The sequence below is a fragment of the Schistocerca piceifrons genome, chromosome 6, assembly GCF_021461385.2.
Source record: "Schistocerca piceifrons isolate TAMUIC-IGC-003096 chromosome 6, iqSchPice1.1, whole genome shotgun sequence".
Classification (NCBI taxonomy): Eukaryota; Metazoa; Arthropoda; class Insecta; order Orthoptera; family Acrididae; genus Schistocerca; species Schistocerca piceifrons.
This window is the reverse complement of record NC_060143.1, coordinates 197,045,032-197,057,463: the sequence shown is the minus strand read 5'-3', so window position 1 is coordinate 197,057,463 and position 12,432 is coordinate 197,045,032. Positions and strand designations below refer to the sequence as shown.

Here is a 12,432-nt window from a genome sequence, read left to right as displayed (position 1 = left end):
GAGTCTGCCAGTTTCCCCTTCAGCCAAGCTCACAGGATTTCATGAGAGAAAAGGACTAGCAGAGTTTTACACAGTTGTAAATGCGTTCTCAATCCATGCTGTTTTTTGGACAGCAGCTTTCCTGTCTCAAGGAAATTTACTATATTCACACATTGAATATACTCCAGAAATGTGCAGAAAAACAATGTTAAGGACACTGGTCTGCAATTTTGCAGGTCATTTCATTTATCCTTATTATACTAAGTAGTTGCCTGTGCTTTTCTCCAGTCACTTGGGGCATTGTACTGGTGAGAGTTTCATAGTAAATGCTAACTCAGTACGGGGTCAATGTCGAAGTGTACTCTCTTCAAAACCAAACTGGGATTCCATTCAGACCAGACAACTTATTTGTTTTCAACTCTTCAGTTTAAACTTCCTTGCAGATTAAAACTGTGAGTTGTACCAAGACCCAAAATCAGGACCTTTGCATTTCTTGGGCAATTGTTCTGTTGACTGAGCCACCAAGCATGACTCAAGACCTGTGCTGACAGCTTTACTTCTGAATGCACCACATCTCCTTCCTTCCAAACTTCACATAAGTTCTCCTGCAAACGTTGTGGTATTAGCACCCCTGGAAGAAAGGATACTTGGAGACATAGCTTTGCCACAGCCTGGGGGATCTTTCCAGAATGAAATTTTCACTCTGCAGTGGAGTGTTCACTTATATGAAGCTTCCTGGGAGATTAAAACTGGCCAAGACACTGGCAGAAGTAAGGATGAGTCATGAGTCATGCTTATGTGGCTCAGTTGGTAGAACAGTATGAAGTTCAAGTCTCGGTCTGTCACACAGTTTTAATCTGCCAGGAAGTTTCATATCAATGCACATTGTGCTGCAGAGTAAAAATTTCATTTTGTAACTCTTTCAGTCGCGTCTCAGTTTCAGGGATACCTATTTTTATGTCCTCCATATGGGAGTCTGTGTGATGGTCAAATGGTGGTATGTCTGTGTCATATGATCCTCCAGCAGCAATGATTTTGTAAATGTGAAATGTAAAACTTAAGTTTTTTTAAAAATGACACTTCTTGGGGTGAAGGGTGAGGGCATGGGGAAAGGGAGGAAAGAGACAGGAAGGATTATCAGGGTTTAATGCCATTTCATTTCAATGATGAGATCATTAGCGACATAACATTAGCTCATATTGGAGGAGGACAGGGAATAAAATTGGCTGTGTCCTATTTCAACGGTACCATCTGGATATTTGTCTCAAATGATGAATCTGGATGGCTGTACGCTCCTCCTGAAAATAAAAGAAATGACTTCACCACTTCCCTCAGTAGTGGTGGGAAGTGTTGGATATGACAGCTTCCCTGCCAGATACACCCTTTTGCACATCGCAGTGTTCCAGGTTGCTAGCTACACCTGTAATGCAGTGAGCAACACCAATCCTATGGTTGATCAACACAGGTCATCTCTGATGGAGGAACTACTTTTTCTGCACGTCCCACAGGTGTCAATCTAAGACTATGATGACACCACCTGGTCAGGAAAACCGACCAGTGATGAGCTCGCTATCCCCAATGGCAGCAGCCAGTCATGCAACTCCAGTGTATTCATCTGTACAGTATTATAACCCATGATTGAGGGCTGCAGAGGCAGACCCACCATGGAGTAAAATTCCAAAGTTATATCACAGAGTTGTGACCTGCAGTACTTTAGTTACAGTGGATTAACTGAGATGACATCCTGGAATACGCCTTAGCAGTGACGAACCGTTACTGTAACCAGCATAGTCAAATACTGTGTCACTGTTTGGTCTTAGTCTCAGGCAGAGATTGTATTAATGGAAGTATCACATACTCGTGCTCAGAGTTCTATTTGAGATATTGTGAGTTATAATACAATAGAGTTTCTAGTCTTTGACTAATTTATTGTGTAGTGATTTCGGAACACTCCACTAGCACAGTCATTCAGAGTGACATAAGAGTACTTCACCTCCACTAATGGCATGCCACAACAGTGGCATAGTTGGTATTGTGATTCAGTGCTTCTACATCCACTGCATTTCTTCACATATTTGGCGGTACTATGGAGTGCCATTAGAGTGGTTCTGCTTCGTGAACACTGGATGGAACTTGTGGATGAGGTATTTTCTATAATATGGTGTCCTCCTATGATTTTTCCTGCCTTCTAATGTTGTTATCGAAACATTTAGTGCTCCTTGTGGACGGAGTGACCTACATTTTCTCTGAACTTCGTTGCTCTTCTGGAATGTTCCTCAGACTTTCCCTCATTGATGGGTGTTTCACACTGGGGTTATGACTTACATCACTGTTTATTCTCTGTTGCTTAGTGCACATAAAGGAAAACCAAGAAAGCTATAAACTGCACGAGTCTGTACATAGCCATGACACACACCAAAGGCAGATGATGGACATCCCAGTTACTAGGCTTAAAAAAACCCAAAACAGTTACACATACACAGGGATACAATTATTTAACATGCTACCACCTACAGCACACGGTGTATCACTGAATGTCTTCAAAAATATTACAAAAAGGTGGCTTGGACAAAAAGCATTCTATACAATAGAAGAATTTAAAGTATGTAATAAAAATGATCTAATCTATTAAAACTGCTGTATGACATGACCACCATATTACATGAGCACTTCTGAAAATGTTATTGTACCATGCTGTTGTGCTTTATTTACATAACGCATTTTCCCCAATGGCTAACATATATTAAGCCTGTCTCATTTATATTTGTTAAAATGTTTTTCTAAGCATGTGTATTGTGTTACACATACAGTATCTCCTTTTGTCATTATGCATGGAACATTTATGTTCAATGACTACTAAACATGTGCAGTATAAAACATATTTACCCATTCAGAATGTTAAAAATGTATTACTTATTTTGTAATTATATAATGTATGTAAAATGACGACATCAATTGCATGAAAAACGCTTAAAGATGGATCAATAAATAAATATGCACCTTGTAGACTTTTCTGTACAAACTTTTCAGTGCCTCACAATCACATTGGGCTATACTGTTCCAGATGGCATATCCACGTGATCTGTCAAGCTTCCTGCTGACACTCAGTGTGTCTTTGGATAAACTGAGTGCTACACAAGAGCAGTCACTGTAGCAGCTGGAGGACCAGGAACAACATTATCTGGATAGCTGGTACACACCACTGGCATTTCACACCCTCAACCCGATGCAGGAAGAGTGGTCCAATTATACGGATTGCCTTAAACAACAATGGTTGTGGCAAAGTGACATAACTTTCATCGTATGTCTACGAAGATTGGCCAATCATATAAAGAATGGGTGGTTACTTTCCAAGACCTTGTCGATGAATACAAGGCATGTGCTCCTTCCTATCCAGATAGGAATGTGATGATTGTTTACACTCCAGATGCAGCACTCCAGAGGGACCTTATCCATCTGAATAACCCCTTCCTGAACAAGTGCTTGTCTGTCATCCACACGCTTGAGTGACCAAGCACACCAAACAAGTGCAAGGTCAACAGTTTTTCAGACAAACAATCAACACCCTGCAGTAAATGTCAACTGGCACCTCCACTTCAAAACACTAACACCTCTTCTTCCACAGCTGCTTCATCCTGACCCAAATCCTGCTCCCTGTGATTCAAGGCTCATGACAAGCAGTGCTACTACTTCAGACACATAAATGTGCTTTTTGTCAGAAGTTGGTAACTAGGCTGAAGTTGGCTGAAGAAAGTAATTTGCACCGTCAAGTGTTCCACTTATCCTGGTGACACGAACGAGTCAGTGAATTCAGGTGATGATCCTCCAAGTGATTTTGAGAACGCAGTGTACATTGTTGTCTCCAGTGAGCATTCTCCTGTTGATGGGGTGGAATATCAAGATAGTAGTTTGTACAGTGTACTTCCCCACAACAAAACTGTGGATGCTACCATCAATGGCCATACTATTCCATTCCAGCTGGACATTGGGTCATCTAAGAAGATCATCAGAGGTGATACATATGCTTTAGTGGGAGCACCACAGTTATGCAGGTTCCATAGGACAATGACCAGTTACAGTGACCAAACTATTTGTGTCAAAGGTCATTGAGAGGTGCAGATCCAGTGTAAGAACACCAGGTTGCAACCATTGCTTTTGGTGACACAAACAGATTTCCCATGCCATATCCTCACACAACCTAATCGTCCCACCACCTCCAAAAACCAGCTCAAAAGTGTGTCCACTTCATCAACCAATACCACCCTGGACTGGAACAACTGAACCACATCCTACATCAGGGCTTTGATTATCTATCATCATGCCCTGAAATGAGGGACATTTTACACAAGACCCTTCCCACCACTCCTAAAGTGGTGTTCTGTCACCCACACAAGCTCCACAATCTAGTCCATCCTTATGCAACTCCTAATCCCACCCCTTGCCACAAGGATCATACCCCTTTGAAAGACCCAGGTGCAAGACCTGCCCAATCCACCCACCCAGCACTTCTTATTCCTGTCCTGTCAAAGGTTTATCATACCCCATCAGAGACCAGGCCACATGTGAAATCAGCTGTGTCATCTGCCAGTTCTGCTGCAATCATTAAACAGCTTTTTATATTTGTATGACTACCAACCAAGATATGAAAGTAGCTAGGATGATTGCAGGTACTAGTAGATGGGAACAATGGCAGGAGGGTGTCCACAATGAGGAAATCAAAGAAAAACTGGGAATGAACTCTATAGATGTAGCAGTCAGGGCGAACAGGCTTAGATGGTGGGGTCATGTTACACGCATGGGAGAAGCAAGGTTACCCAAGAGACTCATGGGTTCAGCAGTAGAGGGTAGGAGGAGTCGGGGCAGACCAAGGAGAAGGTGCCTGGATTCAGTTAAGAATGATTTTGAAGTAACAGGTTTAACATCAGAAGAGGCACCAATGTTAGCACTGAATAGGGGATCATGGAGGAATTTTATAAGGGGGGCTATGCTCCAGACTGAACGCTGAAAGGCATAATCAGTCTTAAATGATGATGATGATGACGATGATGATGACCAACCAGGAGCCCACCACAATGAATGGTCACCACCAATTGTGGCCAAGAGCAAAGTGGACCACACTGTGGCACAACATGCAGCTGAACATAACATGCTTGATTTCAATGGCTGTTTCACAACCTGGGGAATACGGATTCTCCCTTCCACAGCCAGCTTTTCTGAACTGTGCATATGGTAGTTATCTTTACAACACATTCCCCACTCCCAAAATCATCTTGGTCTCAACCTGTTTGTACCAACTCTGTCCTACCACATCCTCCCAATTTGCCTCTCCCCACCCTCACTGTGCTCCGCACTATGCCTGCCCACCCACCAGTCTTATCCCCTTCTCTGCTCCCATCTCCTCCCCCTTTCCCTCTGCCACAGCATCCAGATGCTACAAACATGTCCAACAGAACAGATCCTACTCAGACATATACATTTCTACAAGAATGCGATGGCTTCTTGATGTTTAATTCTGTGCGGACACACTAATTTCATCTGAACTCCTACGGGAATCAACAATTTGGGAGTAGGAGGTTAATGGGTGATGGACACTGTGTTGCAATGTGTGATATGTTGAAAATTTGTGACAGATGGAAAGCATGTCTGGATGATTGAGGAGGTTGTGGCAAACATTCAGGAGAAGTGGAGTATCTGGGTTTGAGAACCGGTCCAGAACAGATTTTCAACTTGCGCCATTGCATTATCACAATGCCCTGTGCAGCTGAAAGCCATGAGTTTCCCACTCATCCTTTCCCTTTCATGTCCAACAGAACAGACACCTCTCAGATATATACATTTTTGAATATTTTTTCTAGCTCACTGCTCACCCTTTCACTCATGTGCGCGCATGCGCGCGCGCGCGTACACACACACACACACACACACACACACACACACAAAATAACGAACGAAAAAGAGTTTGTCATCTACTACATTTTTGCTATTCGTGCACGCACACACACACACACACACACACACACACACACACACACACACACACACACACACACACACAAAATAACGAACGAAAAAGAGTTTGTCATCTACTACATTTTTGCTATTCACGAAGTAAAACTACAGCATCAAGCACAAAATTTTAATTTATTGCTCCTTTTCTACTAACCCTATTTGCAACACATAATGCAGATAGTATCACTAAATGCACCTGCAACGTTATATCACCGTATGATGCACAGTTCTTTGAGATACAACATCATACACATTGAGATGCTTGAAAAATGAGCTTTTCTTAAAGTGGAGCTGTTTACACAAGGAATTCTTTAATGAACTGGGGATGGGGGGGGGGGGGATGGGATGGGATGGACGGGGTAAGGAGGGGGTTACCAGTTTGTTGCTAATTTGGTATCATTCATTTCAAAGGCATTAGATGAGAAAAAGAAATCTTGCAGTTTGTTTCTTGACCTCTCTAAAGCTTTTGACTGTGTATGTCATCACACTTTATCACTATGGTGTAAGAGGAAAGTCAGCTAACATTGTAAAATCTGCTCTGTGTTACTTGAAGTCAAGTACGGAGTACCTAAGGGTTTTATGCCTGGACCATTTTGGACCACATTTCATTATGTGTACTGGTAACATTTTTGTTATTACTTGCTCTGACACAGTTGATGGACTTCAAAAACAAGTGACACTGAGTAACGAAAAAATACACCAATAACAGCAACAATATGTCTATAAATGAAAGCAAAACAATGTACATGCACATGCATGCCAACAGAGTAGTCTATATTGACAGTACTTAGTCTTGGAAACTCAGCCACACAGTAGACAAAACAGTTACCGATTCCTGAGTGCGACAGTGTATAGTTACACAACTTGGGAAAATCACATAGACAATATTTGCTCAAAAAAGAGCTCCAACACATTTCCTTTGAGTAAAATGTCTAGTAGTATAAATGAAGACACTTTATTGAAAGTATACTATGGTCTCATATGTCTACACTTAGCTTCATTCATTCTGGTCTGGGCTTGCACTGCAAATACATACTGACTGACATTAAAAAAAAAAAAGTGAGGAACCCAGAAGTTGAGGAGGAAATTGAATGAACCTTGATGGGTTAGGGAGGTATGTGATGTTATATCAGTGTTTACGAAACTGAGTCTTTACAAAGAACTTGGCAGTCTGAGCCCAATTACGACATTGCACCCCCTATGACCTCAATGCATGCACTGATTCAGCTGCGAAGAGTGCCATGAAGTCATTGTATCCTTGTCTGAGGCATGGTGGCCCACAACTGTTGTAACTGGTTCCCAATATTGTGGGTACCAGCACTGTGACCAAGATGACGTCCAAGCTGGTCCCACCTGTGTTCTATCGGGAGCAGATCTGGAGATATTGCAAATCACAGGAGTACTTCAACATCATGCAAATGGTTCATAGATACATGTGCCATGTGTGGACAAGCATTGTCTTGTTGAAAAATGGCACCACAATGCTGTTACCTAGGGGTAACACTTGAGGACATAAGATGTATGTGATGTACCATTGTGCCGTCCCTGTTTCCTCACTCACTATCAGCCATGACCTAAAGTCATACCCAATGGCTCCCTCCACCATGAAACCAGGGGTAACACTGTTGTGCCTCTTCAAAACACTGGAAGAATGGGGTATTTCCCCAGGTCACCACCATACTCGCCAATGACAGTCATCTGGGATAATGCAGAACTGTGATTCATTGCCGAACACAATGTGATGCCAGTTACCTGCAGTCCATGCTTTCCTGTCACAGGACCACTCCAAACACAGCCGTTTGTGTTGTGGTGCTAATGGCTGTCTATGCATGGGACAATAACACAATAGTATGGCTGCTGCTGGTCTCTGATCATGCCACAGAATGAAACAGAATATTGCAAGAAGTCTATTACCCCTTCTCAGATGGCAGCCATAAATGGGAAGGGGTTATGATGTGCTTGGTGCACAATACAGTGATCATCCCTTGTGGTGGTCACACTTAGTCAACCAGAACATGACAATGAGTATGCCTGCCATCATGTTGCCATGCAGTCCAACATCGTGGCAATGTAACATATCCAAATGTCCCATACGTCTGGATATTACATAATTTGACCAGTCAGCAAAGTGCAGGTCCACAATGAGGCCTCTCTCAAACTCTGTCAAGTGCTGATAAAGCTGTCTCGCCTGAGTATGAGGCATATTTGTGTCCTTCACAGTGAACACTCAACATCTGATGTTGTTCATGACTCTTATGTATCCCACTAGGTCTGGAACAACACCATTTCACTCTGGTAGCTGTTCTACCAGTCAGAGAGAATTGCAACTCTAATAATTTATATATCCAACAATGGTGTGTACATGTACAAAGATACATTAACCTCTGACCATTTTTTCTGGGTGCTTCAATTCTTTTCCCAGACAGTGCACAAACATTATCAAAGCTTCAAAAGAAAGTCATGAGATGTATTACAAAAATATAGCCTAGAAATTTTTGCAGACACAAATTTAAAGATCTTCATGTATTAACTGCCACAGCATTGGTGCGAATATGATGTCATTCTTTTCTTAAAGTTTCATTGGTCAACCAATTTCAGTCACAACGTAATGAGAACAACACTAGAAATAGGAATGAGTGTCACACACGATTTTGTCTCAAGTACAGATAGTGTTGAAGATCAGTGGACAAAGTTCAAAACCTTCGTACAATACACATTAGATGAGTATGTGCCAAGCAAGATCATAAGAGATGGAAAAGAGCCACCGTCGTACAACAACCGAAATAGAAAACTGCTGCGGAAGCAAAGAGAACTCCACAGAAACATAAACATACCCAAAGCCTTGCAGGCAAACAAAAATTACATGAAGCGAAATGTAGTGTGAGGAGGGCTATGCGAGAGGCATTCAATGAATTCGAAAGTAAAGTTCTATATACCGACTTGGCAGAAAATCCTAAGAAATTTTGGTCTTATGTCAAAGCGGTAGGTGGATCAAAACAAAATGTCTAGACACACAGTGACCAAAATGGTACTGAAATAGAGGATGACAGACCAAAGGCCAAAATGCTAAATGTCTTTTTCCAAAGCTGTTTCACAGAGGAAGACTGCACTGTAGTTCCTTCTCTAGATTGTCGGACAGATGACAAAATGGTAGATGTCGAAATAGATGACAGAGGAATAGAAAAACAATTAAAATCGCTCAAAAGAGGAAAGGCCGCTGGACCTGATGGGATACCGGTTCGATTTTAGACAGAGTACGTGAAGGAACTTGCCGCCCTTCTTGCAGTGGTGTACCGTAGGTCTCTAGAAGAGCATAGCGTTCGGGACCAATGACCATCGCAGTCTGGTCCCTTCAATCTCACAAACCAATCAACCAGCATAGCATTCCAAAGGATTGGAAAAGGGCACAGGTCATCCCTGTTTTCAAGAAGGGACGTCGAACAGATGTGCAGAACTATAGACCTATATCTCTAACGTCGATCAGTTGTAGAATTTTGGAACACGTATTATGTTCGAGTATAATGATTTTTATGGAGACTAGAAATCTACTCTGCAGGAATCAGCATGGGTTTCAAACAGGACAATTGTGTGAAACCCAGCTCACGCTATTCGTCCACGAGACTCAGAGGGCCATACACACGGGTTCCCAGGTAGATGCCGTGTTTCTTGACTTCCGCAAGGCGTTTGATACATTTCCCCACAGTCATTTAATGAACAAGTAAGAGCATATGGACTATCAGACCAATTGAAGAGTTCCTAGATAATAGAGCGCAGCATGTCATTCTCAATGGACAGATGTCTTCCGAAGTAAGAGTGATTTCAGGTGTGCCGCAGGGGAGTGTCGTAGGACCGTTGCTATTCACAATATACATAAATGACCTTGTGGATAACATTGGAAGTTCACTAAGGCTTTTTGCGGATGATGCTGTAGTATATCAAGAGGTTGTAACAATGGAAAATTGCACTGAAATGCAGGAGGATCTGCAGCGAATTGACACATGGTGCAGGGAATGGCAATTCAATCTCAATGTAGACAAGTGTACTGTGCTGCAAATACATAGAAAGAAAGATCCTTTGTCATTTAGATACAATATAGCAGGTCACGAACTGGAAGCAGTTAATTCTCTAAATTATCTGGGAGTAGGCATTAGGGGTGATTTAAAATGGAATGACCATATAAAATTAATTGTCAGTAAAGCAGTTGCCAGACTCAGATTCATTGGAAGAATCCTAAGAAAATGCAATCCGAAAACAACGGGATAAGGTTACAGTACACTTGTTCGCCCCCTGCTTGAATACTGGTCACTGGTGTGGGATCCGTATCAGATAGGGTTGATAGAAGAGATGGAGAAGATCCAATGGAGAGCAGCTGGCTTCATTACATGGTCATTTAATAATTGCAAAAGCGTTACGGAGATGATAGATAAACACCAGTGGAAGACTCTGCAAGAGAGACGTTCAGTAGCTCGGTAAGGGCTTTTATTGAAGTTTCGAGAACATACCTTCACCGAGGAGTCACGCAGTATACTGCTCCCTCCTACGTATATCTCACAAAGAGACCATGAGGATAAAATCAGAGAGATAGAGCCCTCACAGAGGCATCCCACCAGTCTTTCTTTCCACGAACAATATGAGACTGGAATAGAAGGGAGAACTGATAGAGATACTAAAAGTACCCTCTGCCACACACCGTCAGGTGGCTTGCGGAGTATGGCTGTAAATGTAGATGTAAGCATCAACAACCAATGGGTAAAGACCAGAGACATGCAAGCAGTAGTTTTTAGAATAAGCTTTTACATGACATAAATAAACAAATTAAAGGAGCACCTGACTCTGGGTTGCTTCTACGCCTGTACCAAACAAATAAATTTAAATCTGTGACAGCAAACAAGTTTTGCATAACACAGGTTAGAAGAATACTCACTGCTGCTAATTTTTTGTTTGTTTTTGTCTGTCCATTTCCTCCTCTCTCCCCCCCCCCCCCCCTCTCCATCTCATCCTCCTCCATCTTTCTGTCCATCTCCTTCTTCCCTCTCCCCCCATCTGTCCACTTTTCTATCCCCCCCCCCCCCCCGGCTCTCCATTTCATCCTCTCACCACTATCTGTCCATCTCCTCCTTCAACCTCTCTCTACCCATTTCTTCTCACCCCACTTCCTCTTCCTTCTGCTCATTATCCCTTCCATCTTCCACCTGCCTCCTATACCTTCCCTTCTCTATGCCCATCTCATTTCCCCTCTCTCTGCACATACTCCACCTCTCTCTACCCATTCCCTCCTACATTTCTCAGTCCATCTCCTCCTCCACTCCATCTCTCTTGATCCATCTCTTCCTTACACCCTCTCTGTACATCTTCTCCTCCTCTTTTCTCTGTCCATTTCCTCCTATCCATCTCTGTCCATCTCTTCCTCTCCCCTTTCTGCTGGCCCATCTCTTCTGCTTCCCACCCAATCTCTGTCCATCTCCTCCCCCATCTGCATCTTTCCATCTCGTTCTCCCCTCCTCTCTTCTCCTGTGGTTATCCACACTTACAGCCCCTGTGTCACATTCCAAAACTAACCATACAACACACTTGTCATGCAGAGCTGCCTAGAAGTCAGGGGTTACCAACTCTTCTAACCTCTTATTTGTAATGGACTTCACATACTGCTGTTAAAATGGTCTATGGTCAAACAAACAAACAAATTTCAAATGAGAGATGACACCTTTAGTTATCATATAGAGCCTAACTCCATCAAAATACAAGGAACATTTTATATTGGTGCATTAATTTTTCAATTCTGCTTCATATGTTACATCACGCCTTCATAGTGATATTCTAGGGGAAGGTTAAGTGATGATTCTAGAATTTTTTCGAACTAACATGTTATTGCAATAATGTGAATGTATTTTATTTAATGACATATGGAGAGCTGTCAAAATTCTAATTATTACTTAAGTCATCATTGAGTTGTTTATCGTAATGAGGGAATGTTTATTAGGTCTACTGATTATCAGTTCTTATGCCCGGCAAAGTAATAAACTTTTTTATCATGTCTCATACCGATCTGTGATCAGAAAGGCAAAATGTGGCCTATAGTTTCCGAGAACTTTTATTTGAAATATTGCTCATAAATGTCAAACGTCACTTCTGTACGAGATAAACAAACAGGTTTCTTACTTTCAGAAGTCTCTGTAAATACATGTCCGCATTGAAATGTTGGCCGTTTATATCGTATGGATTGCCTGTACTTTCTGCCATTGCAATTGTTCACCAGTGCTTCGCTAATACTTGCCACTGCACAGCTGTTCTACTGTTGTTGGTAAAGTAAACTGTTTGTTTGCCGTTAATAAGAGCTTGAGCAAAGATAATGTGTGACGATTTCAGAGATTTCCTATAATAGTTCATAAAATAAAGCGATCCGACACGAAATGTGTTGTAGAACTGCAGCATTCGAAACATTAA

The 12,432-nt window shown here is 42.1% G+C and overlaps 1 protein-coding gene across 1 annotated transcript in view; it reads right to left on the bottom strand.

Moving 5' to 3' along the window:
- Positions 1-12,420, bottom strand: part of LOC124802658 (vacuolar protein sorting-associated protein 51 homolog) — a 134,336-nt gene extending 121,916 nt beyond the window's left edge. The window contains exon 1 of the mRNA XM_047263564.1: positions 12,148-12,420. Within this exon, the coding sequence (XP_047119520.1) occupies positions 12,148-12,228 (81 nt within the window). The 5' untranslated portion in view covers positions 12,229-12,420. The remainder of the gene's footprint in view (positions 1-12,147) is intronic.
- Positions 12,421-12,432: the final 12 nt, after the last annotated feature.